The 26,364-nt window shown below is 39.3% G+C and overlaps 1 protein-coding gene and 1 pseudogene across 1 annotated transcript; one reads left to right on the top strand and one right to left on the bottom strand.

Moving 5' to 3' along the window:
* The first annotated feature begins 70 nt into the window (after positions 1 to 70).
* On the top strand, positions 71 to 1,328 carry LOC144630072 (prolyl hydroxylase EGLN3 pseudogene; annotated as a pseudogene).
* Positions 1,329 to 4,920: 3,592 nt separating this feature from the next.
* Positions 4,921 to 26,205, bottom strand: LOC144630638 (serine/threonine-protein phosphatase 4 regulatory subunit 4-like). Its single transcript, XM_078489011.1, has 23 exons — positions 25,912 to 26,205; positions 25,739 to 25,812; positions 23,074 to 23,176; positions 22,433 to 22,580; positions 21,354 to 21,427; positions 20,643 to 20,749; positions 19,315 to 19,422; positions 18,840 to 18,961; positions 17,531 to 17,653; positions 15,896 to 16,008; positions 15,715 to 15,792; positions 14,995 to 15,114; positions 14,495 to 14,572; positions 14,191 to 14,274; positions 13,295 to 13,477; positions 12,795 to 12,900; positions 11,194 to 11,321; positions 10,568 to 10,732; positions 9,454 to 9,540; positions 8,995 to 9,082; positions 8,450 to 8,527; positions 7,688 to 7,940; positions 4,921 to 5,709 (listed from the first exon to the last, which is right to left on the bottom strand). Exons 1-23 carry the CDS (start codon positions 25,999 to 26,001, stop codon positions 5,631 to 5,633), a joined length of 2,589 nt encoding a protein of 862 aa, XP_078345137.1. The 5' UTR covers positions 26,002 to 26,205; the 3' UTR covers positions 4,921 to 5,630.
* Between the last annotated feature and the right edge of the window lie 159 nt (positions 26,206 to 26,364).

Below are 26,364 nucleotides of genomic sequence, written 5' to 3'. Positions count from 1 at the left end.
CTACGTCATTAGTCTCCGTTCTTCCTCGGACATGACTACCGGGAGCAGTAAGAGATTGGGGCTAGAAAACATGGCGTCTGTTACTCCAAGTTGTACATTTTGTGGAACAGAAAAGACGAATTTACTGAAGTGTTCTAGATGCAAATCTGTCTTTTACTGCAGCAAGGAATGCCAAAAGTCGCACTGGAAAGCTCACAAGCCTAACTGTAAGTCGCCTCCCGAAATCCCAGCAGCAGACGACAAGCTAAAGTTCCCGCAACCAGCAAGAAAAGATTTGGATAGCATCGCAAAATTTGTCTGTAGTTCTTTAAAAGACAAGTATTTTAGTGTCATTAACGACTTATTTGAGGACGAGAAAGCTCTGGATATTTTGAACGAGGTGAAACAACTGCACAGTTCGGGTGTCTTTCAAGACGGACAGTTGAGCGGTGGGATGACAGCTTCGGACAGCGAGCAAAAGTTCACCGAGAAACGTATACGCGGAGACAAAATCACATGGCTGGAAGGCAACGAAAAACACGCACCGAATATCGTAAACCTGATAGAATTCGTCGATACGTTAGTGATATGTTGTAATAATTTACCTAATGGTATAAATGAGTATCGAATCCAAGGTCGCGCCAAGGCCATGGTGGCTTGTTACCCTGGCAACGGGACGGGGTACACCCGTCACGTGGATAACCCGGATGGGGATGGACGGTGCCTAACTGTTATCTATTATCTCAACCAGGGGTGGGGTGAGGACAAAGGAGGGAAACTTAGAATTTATAGAGAAAATAGTCATCTTGATGTGGAGCCTATTCTAAACAGGTTGTTATTGTTTTGGTCTGACGGGCGAAATCCTCATGAAGTTCTTCCTGCTTATTGCACGAGATATGCTATTACTATATGGTACTTTGATGCTGGAGAGAGACAGAGAGCCAAACAGCTTCATCGGCATAACATTATGGGTGATTTAGACGCAGAGTTTGCGTTGAGAGATGTTGAGGCTAAGAGGAAGGAGAGAGATCTGGCAGAGGCGAAGCTTAAAGAGGAATCAAAGAAATTAGTGAAGGATTTGTTATCTGAAGAAGACTTAGAGGCGCTTTCTGGCCTGGTGAGACATCACCCTAATCCATATGAGGTACTAACTGGCATGGGAATACATCAGAGTGTACAGAAAGCTCTGCTAAAGTTACTGGAGGAACGGTGAATGAAGTGAAAGGGAGAACAATCTGTAGGGGAGAAAGTTAGTCTCCTTCGCAGCCTTTGTTTGGCTCGTCATTGGAAAAAAGCGTTGGGTGACGACCCATTAATGGCTGTGAAGGAGACTAAAGAATGGTTTTAAAAAATAGAGGCCCTGTCAGGGGGGGGGGTGGGGTTCCCGTGTCGCTTGTCTAAATTTGAAAATGCGCCGTGTCGCTGTTTTGTCAAACTTTGCGTCGCTGTCGGTAGTAAAATTGAAGGAAGATTACTTGTCCTTTTCGGAATTTAAGTTTTACCAAAAGGGTTGTCGCTCGTCGCGATTTTAATTTATGTGCTGTCGCTACTTTTTGGGCCATGTCGCTTGTCAGAATTAACCCTGGCAGGGCCTCAAAATAGGAATACCTGTTGCGAGGAGACAGGACAATTAAACGATGAAGTGCGTAAAGGAAACGTTTACAGATTCGGAGCAGATTCGGAGACTGAACAACATCAGTCCAGAAAAAGTCCATTCATAGCATTTAAGCTTATCTCTTGACTTGAAAGAAAATGCAAGCAGCAAAGTACTTCAAAATACAAAAGTAGAAGGCGGTAAGCGAACAAGTTTCATGGACCATTAAGGACATTAAGGAGTTGTGTACTGTAGGCTACCCCTACCATAGTTCTACTGTGAACTTTTCCCAAGTTTCTTTGTGGATTCTGTAACAGGAAGGAAGAGTTTTGTCAAGCGGTTTTCAGTTACTTTTCAAGAAGCAAGAGTATTTCAAAAACATGAAGATACAGTAGTATTTTAGAGCCAGATGTACAAGTTGAGATCATTTAATTGTCCCGTTTGCTGATTTACATATACAAAGCCTATTCTGTTTCTCTCTTATTTAAGAGCAGTTTTCAGTTGAGTGTCCTAAAACCAAAACCAATATAATCACTCTTGTCAATCACGAAGGACACAGACAATCCAGTGAACCAATCAAAACTGGAAGCAAATACATGTAGCCGGCACGAAGCGCAGGAAAACGTGTGTGAGCGAGTCATGATTGCGTTTGGTTTTACATCTGACAACATAAGAATTAAAGTAGGGCAAGTTTTTTAAACCAAACATTAAGCGTAGCAATGTTAGACCAAAGCAAACACGAGTTACTTTTGACACTCTTGTGAAAACCGCTCCAATTTGTCAAAGCAACCGTACTGTCGTTTCAACCAATCAAGAGCAGAACCAAAACTGATGGAGATTTGACTTTTTGCACGTTTTTGCTTCGGCTCTGATTGGTTTACATGAAAACATTGGTAAAAACTACGCTTTTGTCATAGTTATTTTCCCGATGTTTCGGCAAAACTGCCTTCTTCAGCGGACAAATATAGGTTTTCCCCTGAAGAAGGCAGGATTGCCGAAAAATCTGAAAATAACTATGTCAAAAGCGTAGTTTTTACCTATTTTTTCATGTGCACATTTATACTTACGCTGCGCAGGTTGTGATTGTACTCTGGTTTGTTTTTACGACAGTTGTGTTTGAAAACGGTTTTAGAAACTTAAATGCAATGTGAAAAATTAGCATACATTTTAACCATGCGACGTTGTTTAAACACTCAGGTAAATCGTATGTAACATCTGCGTGAAAATACTGTATAGCAAAATGTCTCTTACTGGGTTGTTTATATTGAGAATTGTACATGTTTTGTTTTTGAAAAAAAAAACTGACTAAAAATATTAAAACAAATAATTTTTCAAAACTGCGAAGAAAAATTTTGTCGCCTTTATAGCTAAAATCATTCTAGCAATTCTTTGAATTAAATGTTCCATGGCAGCGCGCAGTCATAATATTAATCTATCCCACATAATCCTTTCCATTAAGCGTGGTTAAACATTCTCCCATTTTAAACAGATTACTGCTTTAAGTCTTGACATCTTCGCCGTCTTCATCTGATAATTCTAACTCTGGAGGGTCGCAGAGAACAACTTCGATTTCTTGAAGTGAAACTCGCGAACCAGGCAGCGAACGGTTAGATAAAAATTCCTTGCACTTTTTCTCCGCTGATTTTCCGTGTAAAGCTTTCAGCAAAAAGCAAGCTTGTTCCTCAGTGATTGTTCCTCGTTTTTCTCGATCTAACATTTCGAATTCCCACTCTAAGTCTCGCATAAGAAAACTGCGACGGTCGATTTCATTTAAGACATCCATTACTTTCTCCCGTAAACACAAGTCGCAGAAACAAACTGTTTCTATTGCCGCTGTGACTTGTTGCAAGCTGATTGAATTTCCAGGCCGCAGATTATGGTAAATTTTCCGAAGTTCTGTAGCTTTAATTCCTTCAAGTGTAATGCCGTTTCTTTCCACATAGGCAGACAACAAGCTTTCAATTTCCTCGCTCCGTGAAGAGACAGCCATACTTTTTACTCGTCTGCGTTCCTGATAAAATAATTCAAACTGACAGACTGACTTGCAGGAGAAAACACCTGTATTTGTTATTCCCGAGCTTCAATTCCAGTTGAGTAATTTAAAGCTTTCGAGCGTTGTTCGTAAATCAATTTTTTAAGAAGGATTTCTTCGTTTATTGCCTTTCTCCTTTTTATCAATTTAAGTCTCTTTTTAAAAAAGAAGTTTAATCGTGTAATGATCATGACAATTTGGCGATTTGAATAAAACAATAAATGAAGCCTCATTAACATGGCAAGGGCAGTTGAAGTTTCAATATTCATTGACTAAACATCTGCTCTTTTTATATTATTAACGCGCTAGAACACAATACACAAACCAGAATCGTTTATGACAGCAGTTAACAGATATTAAGCTTGTTTTGCATTTTAGGAGACCAAAATTAACACCTCGCGTTGTTGTAATATCGCACAAAAAAAAAAAAACAATTTCTGTTTTGAACTGAACAGTGAACTTTTCAATAATTCCGAGTGGTTGAACAATTTTCAGTTAATGGATTTACTGAATGGAAATGAGACCCTGGGAATGAGACAGTCAGCAATCAGTTCCTCCCTGCTTTTTCTTTTAAGTTATAGCGCGCGAGATTCGTGCAAAAATACGAGAGGAAGGTGCCAAGCACGCGCGCGACTCGCGAGTCCGATTGACGCTCTCCCAGACCATTTTTTGGAAGACCGTGTTCTTTTATAACCCCGCGCTACCCCACCTCCGAGCTTACCCCTGAGCGCACTTGTGTGGTTTGCCTAGAAGGTCCACTAGTTTCCAGGACCTTATTCATACGTGGCGCTCGCAAAAGCGAGGAAGCCTGGGACAATGAAAAGGTAAAGTCTGTCGGAAACTCGTACCTAAGCGAAAGCATTTGAGCTGGCCACAAGATGTAATAATTTATTTCCGTTCTGCAATGTTACTCGATTGTTAAAAGATAGAATAACGCCATCCACCGGGATGATTGACTCTCTAGCCTATTTTGCCGCTTCTCCCTCTTAGCTAGCAGAACCTGGGGCACGAGGAACAAGTGGCTCTGGGGACACACGATTTGATTGGCTAGATTTTCAACAAAGGAAATTTAAATCTAGCAAATCAAATCAAACATTTTAACAAAAACACTAGCCAATCAAATCATGTTCTCCCAGAACCACTTGTTCCTCGAGCCCTACGTTCTGCAGGCTAAGGGGGCCAAGCGGCTCGGGGACGAGAATGCATTTATCCACTGGATGGCGACTTGACCGGTAGATAGCGTTACCCACCCTTTGAACAACTGGGCCCTGACATTCAATGGACAGATTGTATTTACAAATCAACACCACACATGTCGAGGCAGATATTTTAATTGTCATAACTTTTAAGAAGCGTTTATCCTCCAATGTGAGATAACTGAACTCACTTCCATAACTTACGGTACATAACTGACTGCGCGAGCTGGCTACTTGAAAATCAAATATAAATATTCTTTAGTAAAAAGGATATTTTTAGCCGCCAGTGTATAGTTAAAATATATGAACTAGAAAGGAAGAAGAATTTTGAACACTATTTACAAAAGAGTAGTTGTTATTCGAGCAAAGAATATAATTCAACAAAGAACTAAATAATTGTTCAGTTTCTCTGAACTAGTTTTATGAAGCTCGATTCTCGACGTCGGTCGGCAAATTCAAACCGATATTTCTCGATGGGAAAAATTATACAACCTTAGAACTAACCGACGATGCAAAACTTCCGTTACATGACGCGTGACAAATACGCGACAATTGCGTGACGTCGACCGTTCACTGTTGCGCTTCCAGATAAGAGGCCTTCACGCAACACTTCCGAGTAATGCAACGGATGCCAAGAAGACGACAACAGAATCTAGTGCGACAAAAGTACAAAAATAGGTCTCGTATGTCTGTTCTTATATCTTTTCGATGGCCAGCTGTGCTTTAATCCATCATACTTGTTCCACCAATCTGAAGTGAAATCCTGAACAATACTCCATGTACGGCCACACAGACTGTCGCAGGTCTCCGAAGGCTGTCTTGACTATTGTCAAAAACTTCCTCGTGAGGAATTTCCGGAACTAACTGATATCGACTTTTTATTCTTTGTAGCTGCAGTTTTATCGCTCCTAAACACAAAGAAATGAGACGATCAACGTTAGTTTTCGTTTAAAACCAAGGCGCTCCTTTCAAGGATAACTAACGGAATTTCCACGCGTGTGTTTTAACAAAGATTCCACTTACAAAGGTTTGTATGGGAACACAATTTTTTTCTATTTTTATAGATAGCAGTAAATACCTTATTACATGAAATTTTCGCGACACTTTAATTTCGCGAATTTCGCGATTCCAAAAAAATCGCGAAATTAAAGTGACGCGAACAATAAGTGTCGCGAACATAACATGACGCGAAAATTAAGTGACTCACATTATGTCAATAATTAAGAAAAAATAAGTGTAGTGCCACTGAAGGAAGGAATTACCAATCTAAATGGACGTTGTCGTCAATTGACTCAAGAACAATAACTCATGCACGTACAAGCATTACCTACTTGTAGACATTAGCTGTTCTGTTGTAACTATTGCTGAGATTTAGTCCCACCCTTGCTTTTTTGTTAATTTTGACGTTATTTTTTCATTAATGAAGTCGTTTTTAAAGGAAATATAAATTGTATCTTACTCAAAAACGCGAAATTAAAGTGATTTAAAATACAAAATTTTCGCAAAATCGCGAAATTTAAGTGTCGCGAAATATGCGCACCTAAAAATCGCGAAATTAACGTGTCGCGAAAATTTCATGTAATAAGGTACTAGAATTTTTGAAGGCCACAAATGACAGTAACTCGCCCGGACCTGAGGAGCGGTGAAATAACAAAAGAAAATAACGAAACAACAGGGTCAGTTAATATCATTCTCAAAACGTTTGAATATTCAAACTAGCTGAAACAAAACCGTTGCGTTCCCGTACAAACATGAGTCACGTTCTTGTTCTCTCCAAGTGAGCTTGGGCTGCCTGTGTCTATACCAAGATCTACTACTATTTCTCACTTGTTCTCTTAAGGTGATTCCCTAGTATTGCATTGCGCATCCTTACTGCGCATAATTTTACGCGTAATTCGCGCGCGCACATAAACAAAATGGCGGCTTTTTTGTATGCGGCTTGGCTCGCGCGAGAGAGAAATCATCGTTTTCTCGTAAACGAGTTCGGTGACCTATCATTTTTTTCTCTTAGTTCGAAAATAGCGATCAAATTCTTTCTATAAAATGAATACAGATCAATTTCTATGGCAGAATAATACATTATCACCAAAAACGTGTACTTTCAGCAGTACTCGCAAAGGAAATATAAGGAATTATATGGTAAATACAAGGTCTTCCTGCTCCTAAACGAATACGGTGACCCCCCTTTTTTATTTCAAAATTTAACTTCCCTTAAGGTACACAACAAACTGGCAAAGTTTGGTTGGAAATCTATGAGCAGTTCTATTTCTAGGGAATCACCTTAATCTCACTCTCTCTGCGATTTGTTTCCATTTCTTATCCAAACTTCGAAAATATAATTTTTCCTTACTGATTGCTATATACCTGTTTTAGAGATAGTTCGGAGAATTTGGTATCACATCAAGACAATTAACTGCAGTCAACACTTTATTCTCCTTACATAACTGGTAGACAATGTATAAGAATTGTAAGGGGAAATTCGATGTTGATCGCATTAAAGGGGCTAGGCCACGGTATTTTAGGTTGGCAGAGCAAAAGTCTTTTATTGGCAAAATCACGGCCACAAAACAAACAAGGATGATTTTCGAGCATTGTAAATGAAACTTTCATACAAATTGTGATCAACTTGAAAAAAGTCGGGCCGACGTTTTTCAAGTTTACCCGAACGTAATCTGTTTTAATCTTCTCGAATTTTGCCCATCCATGCCCCTTTTTGGCCTGTGTTTCTTTTGAGTTCTTCCACAGTTTTAGGCCGTTATTGTGATATTTCAGTTAATTCTATGAACAGTTGGTCTGTGCCGAAATTGCCTAAAATTGCGTGACATAGCCCCTTTAATGTGCGAGGATTATAAGTTATAAAACGTGAAGCTAAACGTTCATACGCACGTTTTGTCTCTGGTTGTCTTGCTAGCTGTTTTCACTGTGCTAGATGTGGTAGAGCTGCGTGCCGCTGAACTGCTAGCATTGGGCGAACTTTTCCAGGCCCCGGAAGTCGACGAACTAGTGCTCGGCCCAGAAGTGGGAGGAAGGGCTGAGGCTAGGTTGGGGAGTCTTTGAAGACTGGATGAAGGGGAGCCTTTTGATCCGGGATTTCTCTGCGGAACTGTCTTCTGAGGTGCTTTGGTCGTGCTGGCTGCAGCTACAAACAGCGATACAAAGCAAGAAAGTTTAAAAGGGAGTATTTAGGACGTGGAAACTAAAATAAATCACAATTTAAGGTAGATCATTAAGGTAGTATCCTTCATCCTTCGAGACCATGAAAAAGGAGCTTCAACCAAAATAAGCTCGAAATAAGAAAGGATCTTTGTGCCTGATATTGAATCTTTTAAATTGAGATAAAAAACTTTTCTTTTTAACAGTGTCTATAGTTAGATTAGGTAAATAACTTATTGTAAAAAGCACTGACACTTCCATACCTTGTTGTTATTATTATCATTATTATATGTAGTATCCTGTTCCAGGCGTTTGGTTAGTTGGGAGGGGGGAGGGGGGGGGGGAAACAAAAAATGGCTAGATAAAAATAAGGGGAGGGCTGTGGGGGAGAAGGCTCTTTCGCCCCAAACCTCTGGCCATCGGTTTGTTATTAAAGTCAAAGCCTGCGCTATTAGTCATATTTTATCAACTAAAAGCACTTTGCAATGTACTTACTGGAGCTAGAATTGGAAGGAGTGCGCTTTAGTTGTGAATGGCTGTCAGGCTTACTTCCTTTACCTTTCGCAGCGACAGCTAGACACAGGTAATAAAAAAACAAAATAGTAAATAATAAACAACAAGCGTTTTATTTAATTCATGCTTCTTCAGTTTAGACATATAGAAAGAAAGCCGTTTCCTATGGAATATGTCTACAAACGTATTAAAGTTATAACAACAACAACAACAACAACAACAACAACAGCATCATCAACAACATGAACAACACGAAAACATTGGAAAAAAAAACCAGAAAGGGCGGCAAAAACTCAATTTTCTTTTCTAAGCTCGACATAGTGCGCTTCTTGGAGATGGCACATTGCTATTTTTTTCTTAAAAGGAGGACATACTAGAATGGCCTAAAAATGGCAAAAAAGTTAACAACAGCATTTATCGCGTGGTTTTAGATGTCCGTTGACAATAACGACTTAATTGAAGAATAGAATCATAATTAAAGGTTCGTTCTACTGACGGAGCACTTACTGTAACAAGCCACGACTCACCTTTTCTTGTCTTGTCATCTTTAGCGCCTTTCTTTCTAGGATCTGAAACTTTGTTCGTACCAGCAAGTTCCTCTCGCTCTTTTTCCTCCTGTGTAAAATAAAACCGATTATTCGCGTGACGATCCAAGAAACGTTAGCTTTCGGGTGACGTCCAATTACATTTCCTTTCTGCATCTGCACGCAAGCTGAGAAAACAAGCTGTAAAGTAGATCTTGACGTCTACATGCATGTCTTGCCCAAGAATACGACACAATGACCCCGGCCAGAGCTCGAACCAGGACCGCTCGATCCAGAGTCCAGTGCGCTAACTATTAGGCCTCCGCGTTGGGAGAAGTTGATGTCATATTGATATCAACATAATTTCAACTTTGCAATTAGATCGTTTATTCTCATAAAGTTTACGCCTAACTTTGCGTTCATATTGTGAGGAGAAACCAGTTATTGTTTATGAACAGTTACCATGACTATTAGCAGTCTCTCCTCCTCTTCCTTCTGTTGGTCCATCTTGTCATCTTCATACTTTGTTTTATCTAACTTCATGAAAGCCTAGAAATAAGGAATAAAGAAAACTGTCAGTAAGATTGTGTTCTGTCGGGACTAACCGTTTCAACCGCAACGATTTTTGGTTGATTTGTTCGACATATCCTAACTCTTCCAACCGTTTTCGGTTTAAAAATAATAGTAACCATTGGCTGGTCCTGTCCTGCTTGTTAGATTGAAAAGTTTGTTTCATATGCATGCATGCATGCACAACCTTCATGCTCTACATAAAGAATTACATAAAGAATTACAGTCAACCTCTCGTTACGGACACCTCTATAATGCAGACACCTCCCCATTACGGACAGTTCACTTGGTCCGAAAGAGACCAAAATTCATATATTAACTCTACGGTTGTAAATCGGACACCTTCATAATACGCACACTCTTTCCTGTCCCTTTGGTGACGATATTAAAGAGGTTTGACTGTAAAATTACTGTGGAATCTGGATATGACAAAGGGCCAATGGACTGGCAAAATATGTTCGCTGTAACTGTTACATCAGGTTTTTTTTCCATATATATTTTGCTATTACTGGGGCGAAGAATATCGTTCGTTATACAGAGGACTTCGTTATATAGAGGTTCGTAAAAGGGACTATGTCACGGGGATTTCGCAGTTATTTGGTCTAAACCGTTCTGAAATAACTGGTAAGCGAATTTACCCATGAAAAACTTGTCTTCGAACATTTAACGAAATATGTAACCTCTATTTGGGGATTTGGGGATAGAAATCAAGCTTCGGCAATAAGTATTGATTTTTTTGAAGGCACGCAGAAACAATTTTAAAACGTTGGCCAACGTTTTCAAATTGCAATCCATTTCCATCCGAGCCATCTGCAGCCAAAAACGCTTTTAAACAGCTTCAGTGCTCTAAAATAACAATTGTTAATAATAATAAACCACTATTTTTAGGCTTTCTTGCGTCACAAATAAAAATTTGAGCAGTTCAAATCCGTGACAAAGTCCCTTAAAATCGAACTTTCACTATAAACGAAAACTAACGCTGTTAGTTTTAATAAAATATACTTGCCTCTCTAACTGCATTGCATACATCAGGCTCCTTTTCACTGCTTAACAGTTTTCTGATGCACTGTTCAAGCTGCTGTAACAAATGTCTGTCTGTCGGTAACTTTAACAAGGATTTTAGGCGCGGTGGGATTGTGCAGAACTTTAATCTTACATTTAACACAGGGTCCTGCAAGAAAACACCACAAAATCTTCAGGTCTCTTAGTATGGAGACGTGCCTCTTGAAATAATACATAAAAGACATCCATGACACTTTTATAAATGAACCAAGACAGCTGAAATTGCTCTCCTGAAAATAAAATCAGGGACCAACTGTACTGGGCACGCGTAGAACCAAAGTAATCACTCTGGCCAATCACAAAGGACACAGACAATCCAGTGAACCAATCAAAACTCGAAACAAATACACGAGGCCGGCACGAAGCGCGGGAAAACGTGCGCGAGCGAGTCACGATTGGGTTTAGCTTCACAGTTTGAGAACGTGGCGCGAGTGTTTAAAAACCAATCACTAAGCATAGTAATGCAAAACAAGCAAATTACTTTCGACATTTGGGGTGAAAGCCGCTTTATACCAAAACGGACTCTACGACAAGTTTACATGACGTACAGTATTATGAGAAGTGACTTACCGAGCCCAATTCTAATAAAAATTCAAAGAAATTCTCCTTGAAAAACCGTCGTGAAAATAATTCCATTATAAACTTGCAAATATCTATGAATAATAGTCTACTTTTGTAGCTCTTCCCTCTTCCGCATTCTGAAATAGATAAAAACAAAACACAAAATGTTAAATGATAAACTATAATGGTTGAGGTCACACTAGTGCTTTTTTTACTATAGTAAAGTCAAGTTTACTATAGTTAAGCCAATTTGTAGTGTGACCGGCTTCTTTCAGTTTACTATGGTAAATGTAATCGTAGTCTGTCGCGATAGCAACGGCGGCAGGATGAAAGCGAAGTTTACTATAGTAAAACGACCTGAAAAGGCATGGTTTATCGCGCGTTTATCTAAACTTTGTTTATTTAAGTAATGGATTGTCTAAGTTTTGACATGAAAGGTCTCAAAGCTCTGGAACCATGAAATGGTTGCGCCATTTTCATTCACATGCTCTATTCTTGTGTTCGGATCAACACAGAAGCAACGCTAGAACTTTTATTTCAGTTGTCCTAGAAAAGTCGCTGAAAATATGTCTGACAAATGTCCGCTCTTCTTCGCCGCGCAGAAGCTTGTCTTCTCAGCATTCGCCTTGCGAGGAGAGCAGTGAGTAAGTCGTGCCGTCGTCTGTTCGGAAGAAAATACATGTTCAGGACAATAAATCTGAATCTCTGAGCTTTCCGGATAGCAGCAATTAATAGAAGAAGAGCAATAATCGTAAGGACCACGCGTTCTGAATCCATGGCTCACTGCAGGCGACATGATGCAAGCGAGTGAAAGTGGAATGTCTGAGCATATTTGTTTTAGTCATCAAATTGCAGTTTGATTGACAACATTTGGACAAGAAGCCATCTGGGAAATGTAAACGTCAACAAGCACAGTTTACCATAGTTAACTTTTGTTTACTTTTTTTTACTATAGTAAAAGCCCTTAACCACAGGAAAAGTCTAAGTGTGACCTCAACCAATGTTTGTAAGTAAGCAAATATTGTACAAAGTAACGTGAAGTACACGTTAAGGCCTGGCAAAACAACGAAACATGTTTCCAGAAACACAAACAGCATGCGTATGTTTCCCCAATGTTTCCCAGTTTTGCAACAAATGAAACATTGTTTCCTGCGTCAATTTTTGTTTCCAAGAAGTAAAGTTGCTTCTGCTACATGGCAGAGGCATTCCGTGTTTCTGCGCGACATGGAACCATGGCAAAACGAGGAAACAATTAAGGAAACATGTTTTGGGAAACATTCTTCCTCGTTTTGGCAGACTGTAATCAAAATTAAGCAACTATAGCGGGGACGGCAGCAAAAAATGGAAACGCATTACACAAAAGGTCTAATGAGCAGTGCAATGGCTTTGTATGTGCGCTATAAATCTTTGTACATTTCTCAGAAACAACATTTCTCAAAACAACAACGTGAAATGACCAAATTATGTGTTTAGTGAAAAACGTGGACCAGGACGGGTCAAGTGAGTTTCCCCATTAATCGGGCATTTGCAGTGTTGTATTTACTTTCAGCTACTAAACAGTTCGGCAACAATCGCTATATACTGAAACGTTCTGGGGTTAAAACAGGTACCTTGAATTAGTCTACAACATAATTCTTGTCTTTGCTCAAATCTTCTGTTATATCGGATGAAAACGCATAGTGTGTGTGCTGCTGCTAACTTGACAGGTAAAACACGCTAACAGGAAAGAAAGTAGAAGAAAACATAGACAGTTAGTGTTGGCTTATTCCAAGTAAGGAGACCGAAGTTACGTTATTGCAGCATGAGGAAAAGCTAATGTACCGGTACTTAATTTCACAGTGAACAAACAAAACCAACGCTCGATCAACCGACCGATCGAACGAACGGCCGAACGAATTCCCGACCAACTGACCAATCGACCGATTGATCGACCGAACGAACGTAAGTACGAACGAACACCCGACCAACCGACCGACCAAACGAACGCCCGAACATCCGAGCAAACAAACTACCGACCGAACGAACGTTCGACCGACCGAACACGAATGAGCAAATGAACCAACGAATGAACAGAAATCTGAATTATAAAATTATAGAATATAAAACTTACATTTGACGATAATAATCTGAAGAACAGCGGTACAAACTTGTAGTAAATCTGATCCGACGTCAGACACTTGGGGAAGCATGAAAACTTTTCTAATAATTGCACATGGAGCCGCCAGTTACTCGAAGAATCCACAGCTAGTTCACAGGCAATCAGTGATGGTATAAGGTTCGACAAATTATTAAGCTGAAAAAAAAAAGAAGATCCCTTTCGGTGAGACGTGGCAGGCGCAGTGGCCTAATGGTTCGTGCGCTGGACTCCGGATCGAGCGGTCCGGGTTCGAGCACTGGCCGGGGTCATAGTGTTGTGTCCTTGGCCAAGACACTTTTACTCTCACAGTGCCTCTCTCCACCCAGGTGTATAAATGGGTACCGGCGACGTAATGCTTGGGCGGTAGGTACCCTGCGATGGACTAGCATCCCATCCAGGGGGAATAGAAATATTCCTAGCTGCTAAGTGCTACAGAAACCGGGATAAGCTCCGGCAGTATGGGCCGCTTGGCTCAAGGCTTCCTTTTTTTTCAGTGAGACACGTTACAATTCTCTCTCATTTCTTATAAATGAAAAAAAAATGATCACTTTATTTAGTGTCAACATAATTATTTAGCACTGCTGTGCTAATTGGGGACACTAAATAAATAAAGAAATATTGTAAATCGAACAGAAAACTTGTTCAAAATTCCAACTGGCAGAAGGCTGACCAGTTGGCTATTTACAAAGCGTGGAGGAGTTGAATTTGTGACTACCAAACACAAATCCATATAGTGGCAGGGAGGAGTATTTGAACCCGGGACCTCCAGTTTACAAGTCCAGTGCCCTAACCACTAGGTCACGCTGCCTCCTTTCTTTGGCTATTTTACACCAGAAATTACTTCAATAAATTGTAAAAACCAGAATTACCTTGGTATCTGCCATTGTTGAATGACCTCCACTAGCTAAACATTCTAAACTTTCTGGTAAATTTGGTATAAGACCTTCTAATACCTAAAACAAGATTGAGAGTTTCATGTTAGTTCAGAACATATATATCTTATTAGACATTTTAGCGTGTAGTATTGCTGAATATTTTAATGAGTAGCATTCTGATGAGCCCTGTTAAAACGATCTTGTGGGGCACAACTATCGTGAGGTATTTGAACTCATTTGTGTCTTGGTTGTAAATGTAGCAAAAACTTTGGATTTAGAAATAAGACTGTTTTCTTACCTCTATAGATTCATCCTTTAATAATATACTTAAATCTTGTTGAATTGTTCCAACCATTGTTCCTAAAAGTTTTGCTACCTAAAAGGTGAAGGAAAACCTGTCAGTACACTATAGCGGGATCAAGCCGTCAGATGCTTCTTGATGTTTCTTTTTATAGCAGTCATGTTTGTTAAAACGTTTTAGCATGTTTCGGGCCAGTGAAAGTAACCTGTCCTCAGCAAGCCTTACCATCCACTTGAATGTTACTTTGTTACAGGAAATTAAAAATACGGTACATATTATTAACGTGAATTTCAAAAACTTGCGCAAACTTTATTTATTTATACATGTCAATTAAAAGTATCTAACCAGAACTTTTTACAAATTTGAGTTAATTTTATTACACGTAAATTTTGTTCGCGTTGTTAAATGCTTCGTTATATTCCTATAAGAAGTTATTTCCTTCTGACCCTGATCTCAACATTCAGAATTTCATATTAAAAAAAGTTCAATCCTCATACCTCATGAAATCCACATGCTATAGTTCTTCTGACTAGAGCATGAGGATCTTCAACAAGAGAATGAAATGTCGCAGCCAACTCGGCTTGAAAACCAGGTGCACCACAGAACAGCAGCATGGCCTGATGGGGGAGAAACAAAGATGAAAGTATTGATTACATTTTAACTTGCACAAATGAATTTCAAACATACATAAAAAGCTCCATTTAAGAACCAATTCGTTCGTCAGAGGAAGGAGGACCCAGGATTTTTCTTAGAAGGGGGTGCACCAAAGAACCACATTGTTTTATTTTGGCAGAATACCAGTTGTATAAGAAAGCCGCACGTCATCTCAGAGGGGTGGGGGTGTGCACCCTTTGCAACCTCCCCCTAGATTCGCCCCGGCAGAATATTTGTGGGGGGTACGGGAAATGAAGAGGACTGGGAGGGCAGAAAAGAGGAAAGGTGGGAGAAAGGGGAGGGGACGGCGGTGAGGGGGAACAGAGGGTAAGCTAAAGGTGGGGATGGGGAAGGTGGAAGAGGGGGAGAGTAACAGTGGGTGGGGAGAAGGAGGAGAGAACTTGAAAGTAGAAGATAAAAGGAGAGTGAGAGAGAGGGAGGAGAGGGGAGAATAATTATTATGTTCAGGGGAAGGAAAAATGTGGAATGGATTATAAGAACTGATGGAAGGGTGGAAAGAAAGGACAGGGAAATGAAGCAAAGAGTATAAGTGAGGTACTCACTGGGAAGTTGAATGCACAGCATCTTCGGCATTCTGCTTCAGGGTCATCTTCAATAGTTGCACCAGACAAAACAGAACTCTGAAAATGAAGGAATACACAAATTAAATAAAAAATAAATCAAAATCAAATCACATTTTGCACTTTGAACCACAAGAGTTCAATGATTGTATTGGTTATTTACCTGTAGTGCAAGCGTCACACTGCCTACTCTGTTATTTTTGTTGGGATTGCCGCAGTAGCACATCCTTTTGTAGAACTCTAAGAACCATTTCTTTTTACTCTCATCAAGGTTAACTAAAGACAAGATGCACAGCGTTAATACTTTGCTGATAAACTGAGTGTCCTTAGGAGGTTTAGGTTTGATAACCTCTTAAAGAGGATTCATTTTAAAAATATATTACAGAAAACTAATGCCACTCAACAATTTTTTATAGTGGTTAACCTGGTGGGAGGCACGGTAGCCTAATGGTTAGAGCGCCAGACTGCGGATCAAGCGGTCCAGGTTTGAGGTGTGGCCGCATTCATTAGAGACCTTTAGCTTCAGGTCTTTTTGGGGAAACCGCAAACCGCAAACTGCAGTTTGCGGTTAGACGTTTGCAGTTTGAGGTTGCCAGGATTTCGAATTTTAGCAAGACGTTCGACTTCGAAGTACGAGTTTCGTTCTGCCTTGTTGTTTTTCGTCAAGTCGATGTGCTTCACTTTCATCGCCTATAAAACCGAATAATTCTTTGATTCAAGTTCAACAATTTAACTAGCACATCGCAGACAGGTAAAGAGACTTATTTGTTGCCTTTAAACGTGAGGCTGTACAATTTGTAATGGCAAAAAACCTTGCCGTAAATCACTTACCGCTAGAAGCCCTTCCTGCCGTTCAAACGTGAACTGCAAACTGCAAACGCGACCGCAAGACCATGGTCACGTGATATCCTCAGGTTTGCGGTTTGCGGTTTCTCATAAAAAACCTGATGCTAAATGTCTCTATTGTGTTGTGTTCTTGGGCAAGACACTTTACTCTAAAAGTGCCTTTCTCCACCCATGTGTATAAATGGGTACCGGCAACATAATGCTGGGGTGGGTACCCTGCTATGGACTAGCATCCCATTCAGGGGGGAGAAGAAATATTCCTAGCCGCTTAATGCTATCGAAACCGGGATAAGCTCCGGCAGTACGGGCCACTTGTAACACTAGTAAAGGGGGAAGCCTCGAGCCAGACCAACCTCATATAAATATGTATACAGTCGAAGCTCTCGGAAGCAGACACCCTCGGGATGCGAAAAAAAGTGTCCGTAACTGGAACTGGCCGCTTACGAGAATGGTTCTTGGAAGTGGCCACTAGAGGTGTAGGGGATAGATGGCTGCTTATGAGAGGTTGCTGAGCTAACAATAAAGGGCATATTCATGTAAGTGGTGTTTTTCGAAATGTAACCGGACGTGGATGACGACAAAACAAACACTGAAATATGGTACTGTAATTACTGTAAAACCATTGTGACGCACGGGGATGTGAAGTTGATTGATAAAAACAAGATACAGAGGTTGTTGATAGGATTTTCTTTGGGGTGTCCCCTTACAGGGGCTTAACAACAAAGAAAAAGTCTAAGTCGTAATCTTTGAATGTGTCCGCAGCTGCTTACGGGAATGTCCGCTTATGAGAATGTTAAAATACAGAGTTTGTATGGGAGTTAAAACGGGGTTTCAAACAAGGCGGCCGTAAGTAGAGCTGTCCGCTTACGAGAGTGTCAGTTAAGAGAGCGTCGACTGTACTGACAGTGATTTCAAAATGTTAATAATTTTTCACAGAACATATTATGCTTACCTGATAAGCCATAAGAAAGTTTTCCAAATAACCGCGCTATTGTGAGCAGTGACTCTGAACACTGCTTTGGAATTTCCTCACAGAATTTCTGAACCAGGGGAACTATAATAGCTGTACAAGTATCTGTGATAAAACAACCAAAAAAAACTCAGAAAGAAAACAACACCTTATAACAGAGTAAAAATCACCCTTTAATTTTTAAAACCAAATTTTAGATCAATCCATCTGGTTCTAACTTAAAGGGGCTATGTCACGTAATTTTAGGCAATTTTGGCCCTGACCAACCATTCATAGAATTAACTGAAATATCACAATAACGGCTTAAAACTGTAGAATAACTTAAAAGAAACACAAAAGGGCCAAAAAGGGGCATGGATGGGCAAAATTCAAGAAGATTAAAACGGATTGCGTTCGGTAAACTTGAAAAACATTGGCCCGACTTTTTTCAAGTTTATCTCTTTATGTATGAAAGTGTCAAATACAATGGATGAAAATCATCCTTGTTTGTTATGTGGCCGTAATTTTGCCAATGAAAGAGTTTTGCTCTGGCAAATTAAAGTTTAGAGCTCTTAATTAATGAAAATAAATAGAATTACCTAAAATACCTTGACAAAGCCCCTTTAAATATCTCTAGTGCAGGACCATTCAAATGAATGCTAACTGAGCAGTACTTTCATATGGTTTCTATTTGTTTCTCAGTGTCTTGGAATAAAATGTTTGAGATTATTTCTTAATTTTTGAACTTGAGCACTCTAAAGATTGTGAATTCCACATTTGATAGCAATGAATCCATCACTAATAACAGACTTAAAACTGGGTGTCTGCATGTGTTAATGAGAATTGTCTGCTAAATTGAGGTTCTATAACCATCAAGCAAGTTATTGCAAAAAGAAAATTTGCCCAGTTGATCTGCAAGCTGACTGTCTGCAGGAGCTTTCCTAAATAATTGTAAAAACTAGAAGTTCAACTGTGTGGTTCCTTTATGTGACAACATCACAGGGCTGCAAATAATTTTTTTCCCATGAGTGGACATGCGTCCGACTAAGTCACCATTTTGATCAGACAAAACAAAAGTGAGGTTGGACATCATATACAGTGCTGCTCGATATGTGAACCTGCTAATCTAATGCGTTGTCAATGCAGAACATTGGTGTTTGCACTGGAAAGCAAAAAAAAGTTGTCTGGGCATTCTGTCCAACCACAGTTGGAATTTCATTGGACAATGGCAAATTGTGGTCGGTCAGTGTCCGATGTCTGACTGTTATTTGCAGCCCTGCAACATGTTCATACATCTTGTTTGTACACTTACCATCATCAAGTAGACTAAGCAGATTTGTTATCGTTTCCAGTCCAGCTAGCCTAACACTTGTCTCCTCATCATTCGTCAACTCAACCAGCTCAGGGATAATGATACTTTGTGTACTTTCCAGCCTGTTAGAAAAGAAAGTTCTCACATGTATAGCCAAGTCTCTCTAAAACAGACAGTGTTGGGACAGGCTCCAACTGCCCATCTTAAAGAGGTGTCCGTCTTATAGGGAGTTAGTTACAGTAAAATGACTGAAAAAAAGGCAGGGATGGAACCAATGCCAGGTGTCCATCTTAGATAGGTGTCCGTCTTATAGAGGTGTCTGTTAAGAGACAGTAGACTGTACAGCGTACTTCTTCTAGAAGGACCATTACACAAGTCATACCATGTGCAAGTGTCTGAGTATGGGATGAAATGGTTAGAGAAGGTGTAACTGTATCAAATTAAACAAAATTTGTTAATATTTATGTCAGCTTACCCAAGAGCTCTAGCTATTGTTTCTAGCTGTTGACACATGCAAGCTCTGACTTCGTAGTCGACATCTTGAGACAATGATGCTACCAAAGCCATCAACTCTTTCTTTATCCTAAATCACATCACAGATAGTTAGATTTCAATCTTATGTCTTTAAAAAACTGAACAAATAACATTGAACTTTCCTACATGTACAAATGCAAATAGGCCATATGTAAATACAAGTAACAACATGCAGTTAATCAAATACATATTAGTCATCACGCAAGAAAAGGATAATATTAAATAATATTAAATTGAATTATTGTCTTCTATTTGCAAAATATTTCTTGTACTATCAAAAGACATTTACTAAGCCATGTATTTTTAACGAGTTCATCAAAAAACTTAAGTGGAAGCTTGAAATTGAAAAGTCTGTTAAAAGGTAGTACTGTAAACTTTAACTCTTACTGCTTTTATGTATAAAACAAAACAATCTTGTTGATTTCTCCTCTCGTAATGTGTTGTACCAAACGAATTTAACTTGATGAAACGCTGTAGTCTCTCTTAGTGAGATGTGGGCCTATCGTATTTTAGTTAAGTATTAAAATTTAAGATTAGAAATAAAAAAGACAAAAAGAAAAAAAATAATAATAGTAGTGTCGTTAACTACGATTGTAAATATATATAGTTTTTTTTTCCTGTTAAGTATTGTGTTAAATTAAGTAAGTTGTCGTAAGTGCTGTAAATTGTTTAATTTAATTCATTATTTCGATTTAGTTTTATTTTTAGGCATACTATTGTGTTGTAAATGGACTTTTGCTGTCAATAAAGTTGTGTTGCAAAAAAAAAAAAAAAAAATATATATATATATATATATATATATATATTTCCTGTGAGTCACTCTCTTGTTCACTACTCTTGGGAAAAGTGCATTATTGTCAGATGCTAATCCCCCTCTGGAAATTTTAATGACGTTTTTCGGGGTGGATGCGAATATTCCCTGGAAATGTTTTTCTTTCCCAGTGAGCTTGTGAAAGAAGCAAGAAAGAAAGTTCTCACACACTGAATGGGGGGCTGGATATGAATCAGAATATCAGATGTCACATTCGGTCATGACTCAGTTTTTGTTTCTTGCCATATGAAGCAGCAGTTTTTCCGCCCTCCCAGCCCTATGCCAGTCTGTAAGTGAGTTTTTTTTGGTTTGAGCTGTCTCTTTTTGCTCTGTCTGTTATCTTTGTGGAGTTGTCAAGTTTTCAATAAATGCCGTTCTCTTTTTGTGGCCTTCAGTGCGTGAGAACCCCATATGATTTCTTTCTCATAGCTGAGTTAAGGCATGGAACTAATACTTACCAGTAAGTTTCAAACTTTGGAGCAATTTTTCCCAGGAGCTTGCAGCTTGCAAGCCTATAATTGACTGTCTGGGAGAGCTGTCCCTTGGAGATGGCGATACCAAGAACCTGTGAATAAACGGACACATTAATTTTAGAAATGTGCAGGGCTGCAAATAATTTTTCCACTAGAAAGGATATATGTCCTACTAAGACACCATCTTGGTTGGACAAAACAAAACAAATTATTGTGGCCGGACAGATTATTATTCATGGTTGCGATAAAATGATTTATGATCAAAAAATTGTCCGGACATCATGTCCGACCACAATTGGGATTTTGTTGGACATGAGCAAATTTTGGTCAGCCAATGTCCGATGGCTGACTGTTATTTGCAGCCCTGAATGTGTAAGAACTGATGCAGCTTCCTTTTGGATGGCAAAATGTTTTCCAGAAGCACCATTAAAATATTAACCCTTTCCTTGTTTCAAGCTGATCAGTGTCGTACATTGCACAAGAGAAGAAACAGATAAAATTTACATGAACCTGTGAATAAACGGACACATAAATTTTAGAAATGTGTAAGAGCTGATGCAGCTTCCTTTTGGATGGCAAAATGCATTTCAGAGGCACCAAATATTTTTCAGCCCTTTTCTTGTTTCAAGCTGATCAGTGTCGTACATTGCACAAGAACAGAAACAGATAAAATTCACATGAGTAACAAATGCGCACCTCTCTTTTGATGACATCTTTGGGAAGAAAATCAATTGACGTCAGGAGAGTATCAAGCCAGGCATTTGAAACAACTAAGACAAAAAATTTAAAATGATGTTAAAAGTGACCAGCTACATTTATTGGTGTAAATTATAACACAACAGCTTAACCTGAATTGCATTCAACAGGTCAACTCGCAAATGCATCATGATAATGATGCATTTGAATAAAGGGAAGCCACGAGCCTGCAGCCCACACTGCCAGAGCTTATCCTGGTTTCCGCAGCATTAAGCGGCTAGGAATATTTCTACTCCCCCTGAATGGGATGCTAGACTTAGTCCATTGCAGGGTTCCCCCCAGCATTATGTCGCCTGTACCCATTTATACGCCTGGGTGGAGAGAGGCACTATGAGAGTAAAGTGTCTTGCCCAAGAACACAACACAAGTGACCCTGGTCAGGGCTCAAACTTGGACCGCTCGATCCGGAGTCCGGCGCACTACCCATTAGGCCACCACACCTCGCATGAACACAACATGATAATGACTGAGACTGAGAGCAGGATGTGAATATCTTCAGCTTGAAGTCATGACTAAGGCAATAAGTAACTTATCACCTGACTATTTCTTGTGCACAAAACTTAATTGCACAATTTCAGTCAGATGGCTTTACTGTTGATCTTGTTTAACAAGGTTGAAACCTTTGTCATATTCAAGTTTTGATCTGGGTAGCCTCTCTCTCTCCACCACACTTGTGGTGTGACAGTGTTGGGCTATGGTATTGTTGAAATCAGGGCTATGCTCTAGGAGAGCCTGGGTGCCACAGGCAACTCACTTTCGTCTTAAGGCAACCTGTATAACTTTTCTATCATGAAAGCTTTTAAGAACTGGGCACCCAAGATTTCTTACAAAAGAACCTTCGGGCACCCTGCAATTATTCTAAGAGCACAGCTTTGAGAATGCTAACATACAGCAACCAGCTTCCCAAAGGATTTCATATAATAATATGAGATCATAGGTCCCCAACCAGCACAGTCTACCAACACTATAAAGTCACTGCTTCAAGCTGTTCTTTTCAGAGGGTTGACATTTACTCTTACCAGTATCCCTGTGATTAAGGTTGTGTAGTATGATTGGCAGAAAAGAGGAGGAGAACATGTACGCCGGTATTGTGCCATTTTGAATGATGCTTGAAAAAGACTTGGTAGCTTCCAGTTGGACATGAAGAGGAGCAATGTATAGATATTCCTGAAATGTTACAGTCTAGATTAATTCATTATACAGTAATAACAATAATATGGTACAGGACATATATATGTAATGTGCTCATTTAACCTGGGAAGAAAGTTTGCAGTCTCCTAGAAGTAATGTGCCAGACTATGAACCGCTTTACTTTCAAAGTTGAGAACAGCTTTCAACTAAGTGTCCTTAAATCAAGACCAAAGAAATCACAACTGGCCAATCACAAAGGACACAGACAATCCAGTGAACCAATCAAAACTTGAAGCAAATACATGTAGCCGGCGTGGAATGTGGGATAACATGTTTGAATGAGTCACAAACCAAAGCAAAGGCAAATAATTAACTTTTGACACTCAAGAGAAAATTGCCCTTAATAGTTTTAAAAAGATAAGCCATAATGGTTTCAGTTTTTTACTCTGACATACTTTGATTTGTAGTTTGGCTGGAAGGAATTTTGATTTTAATGTATGTGTAATAAATATGTTGCAGCATAACTTACCCTAAGAACTGGTACAACTCGTCTGTTAACATCAGCATTGTTTTTCTCCAGGAGTTTGGGTAAGTTATTTATAATACTGAGCTTTTGGATTTCTACTCCAGAACTATAAAGGACAAATTAAAGAATAAAACGACTGTCAATAAATTTCTGAAAAAAACTTTTAAGAAATATTTGAAATTACCAGTACCAACTTACTTACTGTTACTTTCATTACTAAGGCCAAAGTTAAGTCTGCATTTGAGCCTAGTGCCTCATCTGCAGGCCAGAGCTTATCCCAGTTTTTGTAGCATGAAGTGACTAGGAGCATTTCTACTCCCCCCTTGATGAAATGCAGGGAGGCGCAGTGGCCTAATGGTTAGAGAGCCGGACTCTGGTTCAAGCAGTCTGGGTGCGAGGCCTGGCCGGGGTCACTGTGTTGTGTTCTTGGGCAATACACTTTACTCTCATAGTGCCTCTCTCCACCCAGGTGTATAGATGGGTGCCGGTGACATAACGCTGGGGGTACCCTGCAATGGACAAGCATCCCATTCAGGGGGGAGTAGAAATATTTCTAGCTGCTAAATGCTACCGAAACCGGGATGAGCTCTGGCAGTATGGGCCACATGGCTCGAAGCTTTCCCCTTGATGAAATGCAAGTGTATCAAAGGGTTACCCCCAGCATTAAATTCACCAGGACTCATTTATACACCCGGGCAGAGAAGCACTGTGAGAGTTAAGTGTCTTGCCCAAGAACACAATACAGTACTGTACTGTGACCCTGTCCAGAGCTTGAAACCAACCACTCGATCTGGAGTCCAGGGCACTAACCATTAGACCACCGCACATTCCACATTTTAAGGCCAAAGGCCAACGTGGCTTGAGCTTAAATGTTTCCTGACTGAAGGAATTAACTAGGACTTCTACTCGACCTCCTGGATGGGTCAATGCTAGATGTCTTTCTAAAAGGTCTGGAGAGGGGCAATGCTATTCACTCAGTGAGGATTTATGTGTTTGGCACAAAAAGTTAACATTTACTTCTTGAATTATTTTTTTTGCTTCAACAGACAACACGTCTGTATATATATATCAAGTATTATACAGCACGTTGAATGCCAGAGTTTTCAATGAAAATAGACGGGCAATGTCCCTCTTCTTTTCAAGATGGCTTTTGAGGATTTTGAATAGGAAGCAATGCTGAAGACAATGCTTGGCAGTCAAATTCTCAAAGGAGAAGAGGGTCATTTATCTGGTTTAATGTATATAAAAACATATTACTTATTCATATTAGGTAAAGGAGGTCATAAAATTTTTATTACTAATTAAATTAGACACCATGTTTTTAGACATGCAATTTAAAGGGACAATAAAATACTCAATGTATTGTGCAAAAATTCACCCCTTACAAATTTTAAACAAACTCAAGCATTTCTTAGAAATTGGGTCCTATGACAAATTTTTATACAGTTTCAATATTCAAGGCTTTTCTCGATAGAAAAATGAGAAGAAATTCACACTGTGTAACACATAACATTTCAGTTTTAGCTGCGAATGTTTATGTTATTGCTCAAAGAAAAAAGCTGGTCACCTAGGGAGACTTAACGCAGTTTTTAGCATAACCTTGAATTAAAAACACAGCGGCAGTCAAAACATAAATGTTTTGTTACTATGAATATGACCTTGAACAAAATGTCAAATGTTACAAAAAAAAACTGTTTCTCAAAGTAACATTTTTACATATTATATTTAGCCAAAGTCAAATAATGTATTTGAAAAAGATTTGAAACTAGCCAAATTTGACAAAAGCACCAAATGACCTGACCTTGCAAACATAATCTCTTCTGTCCCAAAAATAAATCCAAGTTTATTTCAATTCAATTCATTAATTTTATGCACATATGTTTTGCACCAGGGTTACAGCGAAAATAATTTCCCTTGGTGTATCAAGAATTTGAATTTAGACTTAGAAAGTAACAGAGTTTAAAACCCGGCAAACGAAAGCATATATATCAGAGTTTATTTATAAGTGAACTGCTCAATTGAATTTTAACAAGCCACTAGTCAAATCTTTGCCTCTTCAGAAAGTCACACAAGCTATTCAAATGTATTTGTTCATGGCTAATACTCGCCTTGTTCAAGGTTTATAAATACCCGCACACAAAACATTGTAAACCAAACTCTAGAATTGGTCGTTAAGTATACAAAGTTTGTTGATGGTTTTTGAAACTTGTGGTTCAGTTAAACCAAAACAATTTAGTCTCTGGCGGCAAAAAGTCATGACATTTTGCCGTATATATCATCGCGAAGTAAGCAAGCTCAATTAACGCATATTTAACTGTAGCGACGTTATGTTTTTGAAGCTATGACTACAACTTCTACACAGCAACTAAACTCAGTTCAATGGCGGTATTCAAGGAAAATATTAATCCGTCTCAAAACAAGCGTAATCCAGCAAACAAAATAAAATCGACCATTCTGAAAGTAATCGCAGCTCAGTCAAACAACAAATGTGGTCGCCGTCGATCGTGACGGAAACGATCTGAAATCTACATCAAATTTCCGTTATCAATTTTCACTTTTCGATCTGGGAACAAGGAATGCATTAAAGTTTCGGCATTTTTGGGTGATGTTTAATTGCTAGGATTACAACAAATTAACATAGTTCTTTGAAGTTTTCCACTCAGCTCACCTTAACAGTAACACGGCCCGCTCGATGTCATCAAGACTCTCGTCAACTGTGAGTCTCTCGATTTCTTCTTGAGACTGTCGCAAAATAGGAATATAATTTAAAATCGTTAGAGCCTAGTATAGAAAAACGACCTATATTAGATCCGTTATCGCAAAAATACAAGCAATATTGACCTTGAGTCCTCGTATGGAACGCTCGGAGCGTAACTCTTCCACATCTTCCTCTCCCAGGGGCCCACCAACAAACGCTCCAAGGGTCGACATATCAAGACTGATAGCGAAGGTAATTTGCCCAGATCATCCTGGAGTGCCTCGCAGCTCCACAAAATATACCTCTATGTTTCATTCACTGTCATTTTAAGGTGTAAAAATCCTCTAAATTGCTCAGTTAATCCATCTGTTTTCAGAATTCATTGACGGTTCTTGGAGTAAACTTTACACTGTTTGCTGTGTAACTCCCGTCGTCCAACGCGGCACTACAACGATGAATACTGCGATCAAATATCGATTTCCAAGGTTTCGGCTCTGAAGGAATTTTCGTTTGGCTGTTTGTCAGTTTTTTTGTTCATAAACGTTGATATTTGGCTTTAAGGGTGGCAAATCTTAGCTTTCATCCGTATCCGTAGA

This window comes from Oculina patagonica, chromosome 11 (genome assembly GCF_052425735.1).
Source record: "Oculina patagonica isolate OP01 chromosome 11, crgOcupat, whole genome shotgun sequence".
In the NCBI taxonomy this organism is placed as follows: Eukaryota; Metazoa; Cnidaria; class Anthozoa; order Scleractinia; family Oculinidae; genus Oculina; species Oculina patagonica.
Note: the sequence above shows the minus strand (reverse complement) of the source record. Positions and strands in the feature narration are given on the sequence as shown.